The sequence below is a fragment of the Seriola dumerili genome, unplaced genomic scaffold (assembly GCF_002260705.1).
Source record: "Seriola dumerili isolate Sdu_G_001 unplaced genomic scaffold, Sdu_1.0 BDQW01005691.1, whole genome shotgun sequence".
NCBI lineage: Eukaryota > Metazoa > Chordata > Actinopteri > Carangiformes > Carangidae > Seriola > Seriola dumerili.
In genome coordinates this window covers 572,821-591,371 of record NW_019179946.1, presented here as the reverse complement: position 1 = coordinate 591,371, position 18,551 = coordinate 572,821, and the positions used below count along the sequence as shown (strand labels likewise).

Genomic DNA, 18,551 nt, shown 5'->3' with positions numbered 1-18,551 from the left:
TGGCAATTTAATTATTTCCACAGACACAGAAACCAACCAGTAGGTTACTCTAGATCTGAAAGGAGTAGCCTATAGCCAATTCATTATTGTTGAAAATTAATGTATGCTAAATTTCATTCACCAGCTTCTCAGATATGAATATATGTTAGTTTAGGTTTCTATGAGAGTAAACTCAACATCTTTGGGTTTTTGACATAGCAGCAATGGGCTTTGGGGAATTGTAACACAATTTTTTTTTACATTTTAGACGCTAAGCATTCAACTATTATGGATTATTACTGATAAATTAACATGTTATTAATTACATATTAATACATCAGGGTGTGAGCACATGCCAATTTGTTTTGGATGGTCCTTGCTGTTCTGCTTTGTAACACTACCTAAATTTCACATAATTTTACTGCATTGAATGACTGCTGCTACTGGCACTTTGTCTTGTACAAACAAAATAAACCAACAGCCCAATGACAGTAGATTAGGCGTACAAATAAACAGGTGTTTCAGTTCTTTTAGGGCATATCAGGTGTTTTGACTGTCTCACCTTTCTTCAAATTGTGTTACCAACTCAAGTATACTATATTCTTTAACTCATGTTATCAATGCCAGAAATCATGTGTTACCTTAGACATTTTTCCCATAACATGTTATTTCATGATCAATCTTACAAATTGTGCTGTATATAAGATTTTCTGATATATTTCCTTGATATCATGCATATACTGTATGTTTTGGATCACTTTGTGTCTGCATTGTGCAATGGGTACATACACTGCCATCTAGTGGGTGGACAATACAGACTATTCAAGATTGTGTAACACAATGATGCAGATTGGTTGAAATTACTATAAAACGTTTTTTTTTTCTTAAGAAATAAACCTAACTTCATTAGAGCAATACACTTCAATAAATGGAAAAAAATTTAAAATTATAAAATGAAAGCAAATAGATACGTACATCGTTTACATCCCTGCTCAATTCAGAATATAAATATAAATAGCTAGATCTTGGTGCTTTTGCCATAAATCATAACTGTCAAGCATAATCTCAAGCACAGTGAAATCTCAGCCAATGCCTATATTTATAGTTACATTTTTTTAGTCTAACGCTTAAATCTGGAGTAATGATAGCATACATTCATTTAAGATACCTTTATTAGAAACATGTCTCTTTGATTCAATCTACTGGAGTCCAAGCTAGATCTTGATCATAATGTGCAGTCATGTTATATCAAAGACCAGATAAGCTATAATTATAAATGACTAAAATTAAATAAAATATCTTAACAAATAGGTTATATTAAATAAAGATTTTTCCCCTCATTTATTTAGTGGGGTATATTTATTAGATGTTTAATCATCGGATGTCTGATTAATATATTTCACTTATTTATTTATTTCATTGTCAATTATAAATAGAGATATGACATAGCCGATTTTAAAAAGGAAACGAAACGAGAAAAAAAGAGGTATTTTATTTTGAAGTATTTCCGGGTCACGGTGACCTTTCTACAAATCGGCTTCCGCGTCCGCCATCCTTCTCTCTCCGCTCCGGGAGTAGGACAGACCCCCAGAATACCAACATGCTGTCAGTTCGCGTCGCAGCGGCTCTTGCCCGCACCCTACCTCGACGGGCTGGATTTGTAAGCATCTTTAACTTCTTTATCTTTCGATTTGTGTCGAGTTCAGTCGAAAAAAATCCGAATTTATTCACACGAAAGCTTATGGCGGTGTTGTGCATTCATACGTCTTTGCACGTAGGACACCGGGCCCTTCACGTTGCTAGTCCCGCACTGTTAACATTTTTAGATGACAGACAGCAACAAGCCGCCTTCAAGATCGTGCAGCACATTATGAAGGGTGACTCTACGATAAAACCAATCTCTGGTCCGTCGTCAATGGACGTGACTAAGATAAAGCGCAGTAAAATAATTTGGTGAAGGTCAGGTTTGCCTCACTCCGCATGCCGGCTTTCACTGCAAATGCGTTTGCCAGACTTAGCTTTGCATTATAGGTCATTTCACTGCTGTTTGTAATATGGGTTGAAATTAAGAGAGATACTCTACTATTCTGTCTATAATGTATTATTGCTAAGGACTCTCCCGTGACACAGCAGATTGCACGGCCAGAGGCCTTTAACAAATGTTTTCATTTACCCAGTTGCCAGTTTATTAGGTACAGCTACCTAAAGCTAATGCAGTCTAATACAACGGGCCTACAATAAGTACTATCCTCATGGAGATTATAATGTTTTATTGAATGTGTAAAACTGTATGGTCATTTGTGATGTTGTAGATAGTTATGATAGTGGTAAAATGATAATGAAGGGCCATCAGGAGATGTTATACATCTATAAACTAAAAGGGGGATTATTGTGAGAGTGGATTGTGCCGCCAGAGGCCGTTTAATCTTTTTGTTTGTTTTGGAGTTTAAGTCAGCATCATCTGATCCATTGCAAACACTGTCATTACTGCTAGCTGCAAAGGCTAGGAAGGTCATTGTCTCTTAATAAGCAAGTGTCATTTTTAGCAATAACTTTTAATAACAAATCACTTTTAGTTGTTTAATCCATCTATCCATTTTATGCTGCTTGTGCACGACATATCAATATAGTTGTATCGTTAAGAACTGTAGTAATTAAACTGGTAAGTATTGAAAAAATACCATACATACCATAGTTCAAATCATACCTACTAGTTTTCAAGTTACATATATCCTTGCTCAACACAAGAAAAAAAAGCAAGATGTTATTTTGCATGAAAAGATGAAAGAATAGAAAGTAACATCAAAATATACAACTATAACTAAGAAAAAGTTTTGGTTCACATCGTAGAGATTAAGCAAAGATATGTCATTTCTGGCCACCATCTTTTGTTTGTTATTGGACATGTAGTTGCAAATTGGGAAATAGGTTAAAAATCTTTTTTAGTGTGCACCAAACAGATAATTTTTTCATCCAGGTGGCTAGAAGATGCCTTAAAACAGCTTATAAGTTTTATTAGGGATGTTTTATTAGACTGAATCAGTGTTGGCTGGACATACCCAATAAAGTGTATAACTGTATGTGTTGAATTCTGATCACTTGAACAAGCTGCACTTATTTGGACTGGATAAAAGCCATTCCTTTACTTCTTTCCTTTGTCATAAAGGTATCCAAGAACGTTGCTGCTGCCTGTGTAGGAGCCAAGAATCTACACACCACCAGACCATGGCTGCAGAAAACAGGTCAGTATTTCAGGAAACTTTTATTGGTCTACTGCTAAAGAAAATAAATTAATTTGTAACATTATTACCCAACAAGGTTTCCAAATATGTTCGGTTAAGACTCATCTGTCATTTAAAGATTTTTCTTAGCGGAGCTTAGCTCAGTGAACGTTTTACATCCATTAAAGGCACAGCCGAGGTCTCATCCATCCTGGAGGAGAAGATCATGGGAGCTGACACCAGTGCTGATTTGGAAGAGACTGGTCGCGTGCTGTCCATCGGTGATGGTATTGCCAGAGTGTACGGTCTTAGGAACGTACAGGCTGAGGAGATGGTGGAGTTCTCCTCTGGTCTGAAGGTATGTCTGATGATGTTATCCTTCGATAGTGACCTCTGCACAGAAGAATCTGCTCATTTTCCCCTCTATGGGTAAAAAAAAGAGAGAAAAAAGTAATTTATCAATATCAAACTCAGTGTATGCTGATTTATTAAATGGAGGTTGTTAGATACCATTGACATGTTATCAGTACCTTGGCTGTTTAAAAGGGAAAGTGATGGTAACTGTTGTTCTCTTCTCCAGGGCATGTCTCTGAACTTGGAGCCTGACAACGTTGGTGTTGTGGTGTTTGGTAATGACAAGTTGATCAAGGAGGGCGACATTGTCAAGAGAACAGGTGCTATTGTAGATGTTCCTGTTGGTGAAGAGCTCCTGGGCCGTGTTGTCGATGCTCTGGGAAATGCCATCGATGGAAAGGTAATGACATAATTAATTTTTAAGCTTGTTCATCTTTCAGTGTTTCTCATGTAACAATATTTTTCATTATCATTCTGCTGATTTATATTCTCAATCAGATAATTGCTCATCTATAAAATGTAAGAAAAAAAGTAAAAAAAAAAAAAAATGTTATAGTGTTTCCAAGTCCAAGATGGCATCTTCAAATGGCTTTTTTCATCCCACCAACAGACCAAACTCATGTGATCGTAAACATATTCAGTTTACGATCACATATTACAAAGAGAAGAGTTAAATCTCACATTTGAGATAACTAAATAAAGAGAAAGTTTGGTGTATTTGCTTGAAAAATAACTAAAATGATTAATTGATTATCAGAGTAGTTGCTGATTGGTTTTCTGTCAAGCTACTTAACTTATCAGTTAAGCAACAAATGGTTTCAACTCTAATGGACAGGGAGTTCTGGCACCATTCCTTAGAATAGTGTCTTAGCCACATATAAGAGATTAGTTGATAGCACTCAATCACTTTTTCTTTAACTGTTTTCTTCACAGGGCCCCCTTGGCTCCTCAATCCGCAGGCGTGTGGGTCTGAAGGCCCCTGGTATCATCCCCCGTATCTCTGTGAGGGAGCCCATGCAGACCGGCATCAAAGCCGTGGACAGTCTGGTCCCCATCGGTCGTGGACAGCGTGAGCTCATCATCGGGGACAGGCAGACTGGGTAAGAGGATTCTGCTTAAAGTGAACACTTGAGCACATGGTGGCATTTGGTTCACGAATGTGAATATACATTGAGAATGTTAGGTATTAATTATATTTTGTGTTTTATTGTTGTTGTTTCATCACAGTTTTATTAATTCTGTGAAAGTGATTCATAATGCGACAGTCTGACTAATTTACCCTTCTGTGGTTGTTTTCTTAAAAGGCTTTCAAATGCACTTGACGAAGGTGGTGTAGTGATTTTTAATTACTGCATGTTCTCAGAGCCTGTAATTCAAATAATGGCTGAATCTCAAATTATAGCCAGGGGCGTGGCCAGCATGAATAAATACTGGCCCATTGCTAATAAAGGTGTTGTAAAAATAAAAAAAAACCTCAAGGTAAATTTAGTATAATGTACTTGTCCATGGCACTAATTCATCAGCACAATAACAGTGTTGTGTTACACTCATCACTCTGTTGCTCTGAGCGTTTTCTTAGTCTTGAAATTTGTGTTGCAGCAAAACTGCAATTGCCATCGACACTATTATCAACCAGAAGCGCTTCAACGAAGGAACTGATGAGAAGAAGAAGCTGTATTGCATCTACGTCGCTATCGGCCAGAAGAGATCCACTGTGGCTCAGCTGGTGAAGAGGCTCACTGATGCTGACGCCATGAAGTATACCATCGTGGTGTCTGCTACTGCCTCTGACGCCGCTCCGCTGCAGTACCTGGCTCCCTACTCCGGCTGCTCCATGGGAGAGTACTTCAGAGACAACGGCAAGCACGCCCTGATCATCTACGACGATCTGTCCAAGCAGGTGAGTTTTATTTTTTTTAATCTGGTTGTTATAGCAGCTTTTTAACACATGGAAAAACCAGTTGCTCTGAATAATTTTCTGAAAGCTTAGTTCGGAGTTAAACCCAACCTCGTGTGTTATCTTTCTACAGGCTGTTGCCTACCGTCAGATGTCCCTGCTGCTCCGTCGTCCTCCCGGTCGTGAGGCTTACCCAGGAGACGTCTTCTACTTGCATTCCCGTCTGCTGGAGAGAGCCGCTAAGATGAACGACAACTTCGGTGGCGGCTCCCTCACGGCCCTTCCCGTTATTGAGACACAGGCTGGCGACGTCTCAGCCTACATTCCAACTAATGTCATCTCCATCACAGACGGACAGGTGAGTGAGTGACTCGTCATCATACTTCATCTCACGAGAAATCCCAAACCATTATCTAAATGCTGTTTTCTCACTCAGATCTTCTTGGAGACTGAGCTGTTCTACAAGGGCATTCGTCCAGCCATCAACGTGGGTCTGTCTGTGTCACGTGTCGGCTCTGCTGCCCAGACCCGGGCCATGAAGCAGGTCAGTCTCGCTTCTAATCACCCATCTCCCGGCTCATGGCACAATTAATGTCTTTGATTCTGACTTATTGATTTCTGTCCATCATCAGGTGGCCGGTACCATGAAGCTGGAGCTGGCCCAGTACCGTGAGGTGGCTGCCTTCGCCCAGTTTGGTTCTGACTTGGACGCTGCCACTCAGCAGCTGCTGAACCGTGGTGTTCGTCTGACTGAGCTCCTCAAACAGGGGCAGTACTGTGAGTTACTGCTACTGTTCATTTCAGTGCTGAAAATGGAGTACGTGGACATGTCTTTCAGAAAATCTGTCAATTCCAGCGTTGTCTTAACTACTATACCTGTGCACTTTTGTTCTGCAGCTCCCATGGCTATTGAAGAGCAGGTAACAGTCATTTATGCTGGTGTGAGGGGACACCTGGACAAAATGGAGCCTAGCAAGATCACCAAGTTCGAGAAGGCGTTCCTGCAGCACATACTGAGCCAGCACCAAGACCTGCTGGCAGCTATTAGGTAAGTTAAAGGGCTTTGAGGTGGAAGCATGTGTGATACTATATATATATATATATATTTTTTTTTTTTTTTTTTTTTTTTTTGCATTGTAATTTATATTTGCATATGTATTGTAACCAATCTCTCCTTCATTACAGGGCTGATGGCAAAATCTCTGAGGCATCTGATGCCAAACTCAAGCAGATTGTGTTGACTTTCCTCTCCAGCTTTGAGTAAAGTGATGCATTTTGGTCTAGTTGTTTTCATGTTTGCATAGTGCAGCGTCAGTTATACTTTCTATGAACTTGAACCAAGAAAACATTCAAGTGGCACTTGATCTTTAATGTACAGACATCTCTTAACGGAGAATAAAGTATTCCAACTAACTGACTTTATCGCCTCTTTTGGTGTTCAGAGCACTTTTGTCACTTGTAATATACATCAACTTATGTTTTCTCACACCATGATTTGCAATTCATACTGATCATATAACACAGTAAAATTATTGAAACCACACCTATGAACTATTTCTCAAAATCCATCCTCAGATTTCTTGAGCAGAACTTCAGGAGATTATAGTGAGATGCTGCTTTAGTTGCCACATGTCATTCAGAAGCCAGTTTGCAGTAAATATATATATATATATACACAAGTATAAATGAAAACGTCATTGACTGACAATTCTGATCCAATTCTAATCTTTGATTATAATGTAGAAAAGTTGTATACTTTTAAGTTGAAGTAAATGTTTGAGGTCATTCTCATGTATGGAATTGCTGCAATCCTGCATGAGGGTTGTGATGAGGAGCTTTTATGTTATACTTGGAATATCCCTCTTCAATGAATATTATTTTTGCTCGACTCCTTGAAAGGTTGCCTCTTGGTAGCTATGTCTTTTATATTGTATTTATAAAAGCTACCATTAAGTGTTTAGTGATTATCCACTAATATTTCACAATGTAGTATAAGACAACACTAAAGGCTCCCTATCATGAAAAAACTCAAACACTAGCACTAACCACACTACAGTGCCTCCTGCTGGTGAGGAGCAGCACATGACGCGTCAATCAGAAAAATCCTCTTAAAATACTTATACATTGTCTATTTAGTGGAATAGACAGTAATCAATAGGCACTTAATCAAATCCTAAATTAGTCTTTATTGGTCAGAGTGAATCAAAACAAAACAACAAAAGCAGTGACTATAAATCAAATGTGTTGAATGATTATGAAATCCAGAACTGTCTGAACAGCCCTGAAGTTACAAAATGGTGACAATAATTCATATGAACATAAGTGAAAGGTGCACAGTAAACATTTCACAGTCATGTCAGTGAAGGTGCATAATAAATATTTCACAATTTGAACGTTGCTGAGTGAAGACATTAAAAAAAAAAATTCAAACTAGAGTAAAGTCGTAGTGATTATTAGTGAGTCAATTTAAATACATCAATTAAATCAGTGTCTTTCTGAAAAAGAAATGTAAATAAGTTATTTAAATAAGATTAAATAAATAAGTCATAAAAATAAATAATCATTAAAAGTACTTATATCACACCCAGTACTGTTTAGTGTGTATTGCAGGCCTGTGGTGTTTATGTTTGGGGACATTATTCTGTTTGACGTAGCAGGGGTCATAATAATCCCACTCCAAAGCTGAGGCCAGCACACCGTTGGACAGACCGTCACTGTCTGCAGACAAAATCCGCAGGGAGACACCTGAAAAGAATTCACGTTTCACGACGTTGTTTAAATAGAATTATCACGGGTACAAATTTAAAACCTGCGAGTCCCTTTGTGTCACCTCATATATAACAAATTAAAGTGCAGCTGACAGCCTAGCACGTGGACACTTTCATATTCATTTGCTTACAAAAAAGCTGCCTCAAATTATTTACAGTAGATTCACCCAATATTATAATATACTACTCAAATTCTTTAGATATAGAACCTATACAGTATTATATGGGGCATGTAACTGACTTCAATCAGTACTCCCCCCGACTTTTCCATTAAACCAGTAAAACTGCTCCCTGCACGACTTCATTCAGAAAGCAAGATGCTTCAAAATATAATTATACTGTGCTCCCAGTCTACCTGTCTACCGGCCAGTTAGATGCAGCAGTAACATTGGTTATTAATGAGAGTCATATTGATTACAGTGCAGCTGAAGAAGACTGAAGCGTACCTGCACTTGCACCAAAGTCGCTGTCGAGTCCAGGACCCACTGCAGATGTGTTCAGGCAAGACATCTCTGAGGGTAGGTTGGTGTACTCACACTCCATATCTACTTTGTCAAACACGTGCACTGCGACACTTGGGTTCACATCTGTCAGCATCTCGTACGGGCTGCTCCGACAAATATAACCCACATGTTCTATCTCCTGCTGTGAGCAAAGGAAAAAAAAAGAAAATAAATAATGAAAGCTTTTACAGTTATTGCTCTGTGCATTGACTTGTTTGGCATAAACCAGTCAGAACAGGGTGTAGTATAAGCAGTGACATTTATAAAGGCCTATTGAACACAGTGACTGACATGTGCTCTAAAACCTGCAGGAGAGAAGCAGCAAGGAGAGCTTTTGCACCAAAGATGAGATCAACAGAGAGACTGGATTAATTACTAGAATGTGTGGGTGTCAAATATCTGACATGAATAAACTAAGATGTAACTGATTTAAATCAAAACCAGCCTACTAACCGATCAATATTATGCAACACGAACATGTAACTCACCAAGAAGAGACACTAGATATTATCATTTCAGAACATTATATTTTTTCTACATTTTACAACAATAAGTCAAAATATCTCTATTATGTGTTGACAATAAAATATATGTACAGATCAGAATCAAAAATTTTCAATATTCAAAATATAATGAAATTTGGAGTATCATCTTCACTGTGTAGCACGGCTGGACTACCAACCAGGCGACTGGGCAACTGTCCCAGGGGCCACAGACAAAGGTATGGCAGTAAGTTTGTGGTAATTTGAATAATTGAAACTTTGTCTGCTTATTATGGGACCCTGCAACACTGAAGTAAATATCAACAGACATAAAAAGGGCTTAAAGGTGGGTCCTGCTTATTGAGTCCCAGTGTCAAAATCTAACACCTTCACTATTTTACCCAATTTTGTGCTTACATGGTGCATATTTAAGAATTTGTATTTAATCATATTACCATGGGAAACCCCTGTACACAATGACCAGAGAGGAAGAGTAGGTTAGTAGAGGGATTGCAGCTCATTTTTGCCCTGGGGTCCCCAAGCTGTATAGTTCATTACTGGGATTTGAACCTGTCAATTTCCACTGTGAGAGAACAACTTCAACTTCTCTTCCTGGTTCGTTTAGGTGCTGATCACTCACCGTGGGAGAGTTTGGTGGAACTAGGTTCACTCTGGTTTCGGCCTCTGAGTCACTGGACTGCGGTAACAGTGGTGCGCTTCTACACCAGCCCGCCTTGCTGACGCTGTGAGTCCGTGAGCCGGATGGCAGGTCAAGTCTTGGGGTGAAACCAGCTGCAGAGGAAGTGGCCCGGATGGTGCTCGGCGCCCTCAGGGACCCTGAGCCGGTGGCACCATCTGGCCTTAAGAGACGAATCCTGTGATCCACCCCGACCCTCTCCCTGGATGAAGCCCTGGAAGAAGTGACAGGATGCGGCAGGACAGGCTCCGACACAGACATGTACGCTCTCCTCCCGGCCTGCAGCGAGGGTTCTCTGGTGACTCTTTGCAGTGTGGACTGTAAGAGCATCTCCTCTGCGTCCTCTCGTTTCTGTCTGTTGTTGCTCTTTGACAGGATCAGTAACTTGTATCCCAGGAAGAGGCAGTTGAGCAGAAGCAGGATGACCACGCAGGGTATGAGCAGAAGGACGACTAAAGTCAGGTTTGTCACAGGGTAACCTTCTGTCAGATTTGATGGTGTGGTCTGACTTATGTGCGACATTTCATTCCAGAGGATTGAAAAGGTTAATTTTAGAGAATTGCTGACCTCAGCTGAGATCTCACGTTGTCTCGGAAAGCACAGGTGGTTTGATGTGTCAATCAATGTGGACTACTTTTGAGTTTGAAAGGATTTTTTGTATCTAACAACAACATGCCAGCCTGTTTGTCAAATGCATACAGTCTCCAAATGTTTGTTTGTGACTTTATCGCCCCTGTCTTCGTCATTGTGGACTAATACTCTCAGTGTTATCAAAGCAAAGGTTTGATCTGAGACCACTGGGTAACGCGCACTCAAGCTGGCAGCCACACAAATTACACAGCAGCAGGTGTGTCTCATTATTTGCAGGATGTGTCGCTTTGTCGTAGCAACCAATCACCGCTAGGTGGCAGCAGGTGGTCAGATCAGACTCCTGCATCACTGCATCTAAAAGCTCTGCAGTGAACTGGAAGATTTTCATGCACTGAATTGTGATTTTTATGGACTGCAATGTCTCATAGTTTGTCGAGGACTTTTGTAGTCCACTTATTGACTTGCAAAATGCATGTTTATCACAAAAGAACAGTGGAGAACAGAAGTGAAATTATAGTTTTTATTTATTTTTCATGCTTCCAAATATGCCTATGTCAGGTAATAATACATCAACAGCTGGCTCATTGCAGAATATATACAAACATTTCAAATAATTCAATAGAACATTTGACAGATGAATCTCTCTTAGAGACAATGTTTTTGCATTTTGTACACAAAGTAGATCTTTGTACACAAGTACATTTTGCTATTGTAATAAATCAATGCAAAAGATCAGTCATATGAAAACCATATAACTATAATAAAGTTTTTTTTTTTTTACTTCACATTTCTACCATTCAGGTTTAAGTAAGTCTTTACAGACTTGAATAGCACACTGATATCCTGCTATAGGTTTGCAAGTATAACAGTACAGATAACCTTTTCATTCAAGACAAAGGCTATTGAGTCAATAGACGCCCTCAGATACCAAAGACCTTGTTCATCAGTTCTGAACTCACTGCTCATGTGGCATTGGTGCATCGTGCCTAATACCTGCAGAAAGTCTCCTCACAAAGTCCTGTCTGAACTACAACTCACGTCAGCGCTGCTTGCCATTTCCAAACACAAGAAGAGGTTGTGATTGGTTGTGATAGTTAGCACCTTGGGCAAGGCTGTGTTTGTGAATTGATAACAACATACACACATGGTGGAGCTGTGCCAATCCTGTGGTTTAAAGAAAGCAGACTAACACTGGGCCAGGCTGTGCTTGATGATCTCGCGGGACTGTGGTGGGATCCTGTCGGGGAAGAGCACCTGGAACTCCACCACCAAGTCGCCTCTCTGGGACGGGCTCTTGGGCAGGGGCAGACCTTCGCCCCTCAGCCTCCGGACGGCACCAGGTTTGATAACATCACTGCATGGTAGAGGCATCATCCGGTTGTCGAGTGTGGGGACATTGACAGTGCAGCCACAGAGAGCCTGGAGACAAAAAAATGAATAAAAAGTTAGTCCTGTAGACCTGTTATATTTAGAACAAGTTTCATAATGGACTGGAATGAAGAACACTCAACAAAAAAATAAATTAAATGCCTGATCTATAAAAGTGTCATGTTGCATAACAGATAAATATGGAGTCTCTGTCTTTCTAAAAGCATAAGGATTTTCACTTATGCAACAAACTGGTGTTACAGATGTTATAATTGCTGCTCTATTTACTGGCTGTGTGTGGGAGTTAAGTGCTTTAGTGACTGGAGGGAGCCATAGGAAGATGGAGGAGCTCTTTGAAATGCCAGTCTCTGTGACTGCTACCCTGCTAATCTGTGTGTGGGTTGGTAGAAGTGAGAGCCAGAGATTGAGCGAGCCAAAAAAAAGAAAAAAAAAAACCCGCCTCCCTGCCTGCCTCGTACAGGCAGAGGAGTCTGCGGCACACATAGTAGAGAGGGAGAGTGAAGTGCGATTCGTGGGGGCAGTCAGTGCTGAGGCTAAATTTAGCTCCTGCTCTCTCTCTCTCTACAGGGGCTGATGAGGTAACGGAGGCGTTGGCAGGCTACTGCTGCTGTTCTGTTAGCGGGGGTCTGTCAGCCCATTGTAAACTGGGGGCTCAGATGCCCATAAGAGAACACTGTGTACTGTCTTCAGACTACAATCAAATATTACCCTCCCTGCTTTTGGCAGAGACCAGACCTTCTGCCTTACGTTTTATTGACGCCTTTCAGTAATTGATTTCTTTTGGTATTTCAGAAAACGCATTATTCAACAGTTATATAAAGACAAGAAGTGGTGGACGGAGTTTAGCCTTTCTCTGAGTAGGTGTAAGTGGTTGGAAGAATTACCTAGTATATCTACGTATACACCAGTCATATGTTTCATAATATATCATTCATTTAGTCAGGAGTGATGGCCTCTGTGGGAGTCAAACTCTTAAGCCTGATAAACCTGATGTAAATGCAGAAAACTCACCTCTTTGAGGGTGATCTTGGCCGTGTAGACAATGTTGGAGCCCTCTCTCTTGTACTGAGAGTGCTCCTCATCCCTGAGAATGAAGGTGATGTCTGCAGGGGTGTTGTTGGGCGTCTCATCCCCCTCCCTGGGGAAGGTGATCTTGGTCCCCGCTTTCCAGCCTTTCTTCACCACCACATTTAGCACCTTGTCTTCAGATCGCAGGCTGCGGCCGTCAGGGTTGAGCCGGCTGCGGGTGATCTTCACGTGCTTGGTGCAGCCGTGCATCACATCATCAAGGGTCACCAGCAGGTCGTGCACTACTGCATCGCCCTGCAGGCGTCGCTGGCCTCTTCGCAGCCCACCCTCATTGCCGGCAAACCCGCCCACGTGGCTGAAGGTGAACCGTCTGAAAGGGTTGAAGAGGTCATCTTCACCGTCATTTTCACTGCCGAAGAAGATGTCGAAGTGGTCGGAACCATGGAAGAAGGAGGAGAAGGTGGCATGGGGGTCGCTGGGGAAATTATTGCGGAAAACGTTGCCTTGGCCTGCCAGTGACATTCCATTTTTGAGGCCTAAAAACACAGAGAAAACACAAAAAGTTAAATTAAATTTCTGCACATCTGATGCTGCTTTCATGCAAATTCTGCCTTTACTAAACATCAGCTCTTTAGGAATATTCAGGAAAACTCTTTCACTGCTCCCTGAATAATTTATCAGCCCCACAGCTGTCTATGCTGCACATGTTTGGCTGGTTTAATAGGGGTGGTGGTGTTTTAATCATGATTCTCCCCCTGCTCATCAGTATTTAGCATTGATGAAGACATGAACAGTTAGTGCAGCAGTTTATGCCACGCCAATTAGCCAGATGACAGTTACTCTTTAAGCTATTTAACTCATGTAAATGAAGTCCCAACAGTGTCAAGTCTCCCTCACTCTCACCTTCTTCTCCAAACTGGTCGTATATGCTTCTCTTCTTGGGGTCAGTCAGGATCTCGTAGGCCTCAGCGATCTCTTTGAACTTGTCCTCTGCATCAGCATCGCTGTTCTTGTCTGGGTGGAACTTGAGAGCCATCTTCCTGTAGGCCTTCTTGATCTCATCTTCATTGGATTCAGGGGCCACACCCAGGATTTTGTAGAAGTCCTTGCCTGTGGGTTTGATGGACAGGCAGGGTGTGTCCTGCTCAGACCTGCTGCTTTCCTGTAGAAGCAAAAACAGCCATGCATTCATTGAACCATTCATAAAACCCGGTCAAACAATTCACTTATTTTGTCTTTAAAGTCTTGAAATCTTTTTTGGCAATGATGTATGGTCTTCTCAAGGGTTAGATGCTTTGAAGGACTGAACAACTAATAGGCATGTAAATTAAAATATTCACCCCCTGGAATACAGCACAGAATGGCTGAGCAACCCCCACAGTAACTGATGTACAGCATCTATATAAATATGCAGCAGAATCAGCCCCGCAGCAAAAACACCAGCTTATCTCTCTGTGCTGCTATGCAACTGCACATCCCTGAATTTTACAGGCTGATGCACAACACAACGTGACAAAAGGGGGGAAGTCGTGTGAGGGGCAAAAGACTTTCCCCTCAACGACCGAGATTCTCTGCAGAGATTGGCTGAACGGGAATAGGCGACTCTTGCATTTGAATGAAACCACGGCAACAGACACAAGATAGTGAGGATAAGTTATAGAGAAAGGTGCCGGTGGATCAGCGAATTAACTTATATAACGCGCTTTGTATGAAACTTAAGCATTCTAGCTGTGTGTTTAACTTGATGTAATTTAAGTCATTAATCATTTAAGAGGCTTTACAAGAGAAGCAAAAAATGAAAAGCTTGAAAAAGAAACTTTCTAAAAAATGTACTTACCGCTGATGATGATGAGCCTGAGCTGTCGCCTCTGTGCATAACTCGCACTTTGCACTTGACATTGACATTTTTGTGCTTCATACCGAACTGTGTCCAGATGAGAACCATGATGCTCAGTTAGAAAGTTTTCTTTGTATTGTATTTGTGGGGCTACGTGTCGCTGTCCGGTCGCGCTGGTGCTGAAATCTCTCTGCTTCGTCCTGTCTGCTGCTGCTGCTGCTCTTCTCCTCTGCTCTCCTCGGCTCTCTGATAAATACCGCCGCGGCAGCTCCTTTACTATACACGCACCCACCCACGCAGCGTGACCGAGCTTTCCCCGGATCCGCCCATTTCTTCACGCGCGGCAGGGGATGCCGGTGTCCTCAGATTGCTCGGTGCAAGGCCATTGGTGCTCCTGCGATGATCACGCGGATGTTGCAGCCTCCTTCTCCATCTGGAGACTTGCTTCCGGAGTTCTTGAAGGCAGAGCCGAGCAGACAGTCACGACTCAGTACAGAGAGTACTTTTTTTATTCAGACAGAACAGAACAGAACAACCAGACATACAAATATAAAAAAAAACACCCTGCTGCTGCCCAGACAATCTCTAGACAGTCTCCCGCTCACTGATGGAGCCCCTGTCCTCAAGTGACTTCTTATGTAGGCTACATATTGTACATTTGAATATCAGTTTCAAACATTAAACCTATTTAACTTTGCTGTAGGTGAGAGAATGCATCAAAGTGAACAACCTGTTTCTTACTATAGCTATTTTAAGTAGCCTATAATTCTGCAGTGATACCTGAAGTTAAGCATGTGTAGAGATTAGATTATGTGATCAGTAAGTATTTACATAGGGCTGACACAGTAACATGAACACCTATGCAGTCTAATGCATTTTAATGAAAAAGCAGTGGCAAAAGAATACCTCACATCCAATACATTCATGTAAAATACTCAATTGCAAGTAAAAGTAATGCATTCAAAATCCTATTAAAGTAAAAAGGCCTTTGTGACTGATGCATTCCTACACATCACATTGTTAGATTGTAAATATTGATGCATCAGCAGCCTTTTATTCTTATAGCTTGTCTAGGTGGAGCTAGTTTGAACTGCTTTATATACAGTTAGGTAGTTTAGTCCAGTGGTTCCCAACCCAGGGATTGAGCCCTCAAAAGAGTCACAAGAGGGGCCATGAGATGATTTTTTATTTTTTTACTTTGAATACTTACATTTAAATAGATCTTAATCTTTTATCTATTAGTTCATCCTTGGGCAATAAACAGATGTGATATGTGATATCCTCTTTAATGAGACTAAAACAGATAAGGCTGAAGGCAAAGCTTATTATGCCCTTCTACATTCAAATATTATATTCCCCATATTCAAAGTAAATAAATCAATAAATAACTGTAAAGTTCCCAAAACAAACAAAGAAACAAACAACAGATAATACAATTTTACATAAAAATGTAATGTCCAAAGAAAAACAACATTTTAGACTATATTCTTGTACTTATTGAGTGAATTATATTTGAACACTTTCTTAGTAGGAAAGAACAAAAAACAAAGCAACATAGCACACATTTGTATTCATTCTCTAGCTTGGATGATGATGAAACTATCTGAGAAGTTTAGAGGACACATCACTCTTTGTTTGAACATCTGACAGCTCATATCTGAAACAGCACCACTTGTTAAGTCTTCAACAGTGTTGTATTTTAGGTTAAAATCTTAATCTGAAAAGTAACCAGTAACTCTATAAACCTGGCAGAGTAGAAGTATAAAGCTGTATATAATGAAAATACTCAACAATTTTTGTAGCTGTTCTCTGTTGTTGTGGATTGCATTATATCATATCCCCAAGCCCCCATAAATACAGAAGAGTTAGATGTTGGGGAGAAAGAACCTAGAAATTTACCACCACAAATTACAGCCTTAAAAGTTTCCATTGAGTACCACTTTAAATGTATCCAGTTTTATTTCCTGTAGCTGAAATCAACTTGGACCCAAACGGTTGTGTTAATGGAGCTCCACTGAAAAGGTCAGTACGCTTTACAGAGGCAGTATTTACTGAATGGTTCTTCTATCATTTGGACTGTGCAGGTGTTCATGTAATTGCATCCACCCCCGTAGTTCTGCATAGTAATAAAGTGCAATACAGACCATGAATGCAATCCAATGCAAATGAGACACTTAATAACCTACAGCAAACAGCTGTAGAAGTTATGTAACTGAATGTGTTAAAAACTGAATGTGTTAAAAACCTTGTGTTGTCTGGTAACAGTTCAAATATAGACAGGTGACAACTGACAGGAAAAACCAACATAAATTGTCTTAGTAAGGTGTTGAGCCAACATGCAGCTGCAACTCCCAAAAGTACCTTTTGACCCCGGCTGCCACCCCAGTTTTAGACAGTCAAATTTAAAAGTCTATAACTAAAAAGTTGTGGAAGGTCAGACGTTTACAAGAGTGAAACTCCAATGTCCAAGTGCAAGCGAATGCAGCATGAGATGACCGTCCTACGCTCAGCTACACCATTGTCTTCCAGACCCTCCTAAAGTGAAATCTCATTGGATATTTACAGGGCTGCCTCCACTCTGTAGCCAGAAAGCTAACAAACAACAGCAGACAAGCTGGAATACTTTTATGGAAAAACCCTTTTGATTTTTGTGATCTGTGGACCCTTATGAACTAAAGGAATATAAATATTGGCGGAATGGAGGGAGAATCCGAGTTCTACATGTCTCAAAGGTAGGCAGCCACTGCTCCGATTAATGTGCTCATGGTTAGTGCAAAATGAACTGAATATTTCAATTCTAGAGGCTCTAAGGAGGTACTGCCTGTCTAGTTCAGAACCTTCTGGTGGGTCCGTGGATGGGCCAACGGGCCTTATGACGTTAATAAATTAGAAAGATTTGTGCAAGGCTGGTCTAGTCCATGTTTGCTAGCTAGCAAATGTGGCTGAATGCTTGATAGTTTTGATAAAAAGTTTATATACATGCTCAAATATGTTAACTTCGGGTAGGTAACAAGCAAGCTAATTAACACAGCCTAGGCCTCTACGTGAGAAGTTATGAGGATGGGGTGGAGATGTGGGATAGACAGAAATTTCATCCGCATAAAATATGAAAGAGACACACAGCCATGTGATTTTACCCAGCCACTGTTTGCTGTCCCTGCAGCCATTATGTCGTACATGATGGTAAGCTGAATGTTTTTAGTTTTTGTCTGACAAAACAGAAATTTTAAGATGTCACATTGGGTTGTAGGAAATTCATGACCATTGTAGTAATTATTACTTTCAGGCCTAAACGTTACCACATTTAATTATGATGGTTATGATACAAATTAAAGTTAAAGTATCTGCTATAGTGAAACAATGGTGCACTATTCAGAGAGATAATGTTCGGTTTCTCTGTCTCTGTTCAGTTTCTTCTACAGTCTATCCTCTGTCCACTGTTTCTTAGCACTGACATTATGGTTTCACTACAGCACAGTATAATTTTGTAGTTGTTTATTTTCCTCCTTATAAAAATGCAAATTTATGATCCACACAAAAGGTTTTTGGATATAAGTCTTTTCATGTAACTAATCAGACAACCCTCAATTCAACAAAAATATCCATCCCCTTTTCTTATCCTATTTCTCCCATAATAATTTCTGTGCAGTCCCTAACCAGTACAACTCCTTGTGAAGATAAAAGAAGTAATCAGATAAAATCTCTTTGTGATGGCTCATTTAATATTTAAATATCTCACAGAACCACATACTCTTGTTGACTTAAAAGTAATCACAGGAAGGCCACTCTTGATGAAATGCAGCA

The 18,551-nt window shown here is 40.4% G+C and overlaps 2 protein-coding genes across 2 annotated transcripts; one reads left to right on the top strand and one right to left on the bottom strand.

Moving 5' to 3' along the window:
* Window positions 1–1,512: 1,512 nt before the first annotated feature.
* Window positions 1,513–6,868, top strand: LOC111239888 (ATP synthase subunit alpha, mitochondrial). Its single transcript, XM_022769826.1, has 11 exons — window positions 1,513–1,639; window positions 3,146–3,221; window positions 3,389–3,558; window positions 3,781–3,954; window positions 4,488–4,654; window positions 5,154–5,454; window positions 5,585–5,809; window positions 5,888–5,995; window positions 6,084–6,228; window positions 6,349–6,499; window positions 6,637–6,868. Exons 1-11 carry the CDS (start codon window positions 1,580–1,582, stop codon window positions 6,713–6,715), a joined length of 1,656 nt encoding a protein of 551 aa, XP_022625547.1. The 5' UTR covers window positions 1,513–1,579; the 3' UTR covers window positions 6,716–6,868.
* A 4,130-nt stretch (window positions 6,869–10,998) lies between these two features.
* Window positions 10,999–14,969, bottom strand: LOC111239881 (dnaJ homolog subfamily B member 5-like). The gene is made up of 4 exons (XM_022769809.1): window positions 14,748–14,969; window positions 13,814–14,072; window positions 12,893–13,446; window positions 10,999–11,911 (listed from the first exon to the last, which is right to left on the bottom strand). Exons 1-4 carry the CDS (start codon window positions 14,853–14,855, stop codon window positions 11,678–11,680), a joined length of 1,155 nt encoding a protein of 384 aa, XP_022625530.1. The 5' UTR covers window positions 14,856–14,969; the 3' UTR covers window positions 10,999–11,677.
* Window positions 14,970–18,551: the final 3,582 nt, after the last annotated feature.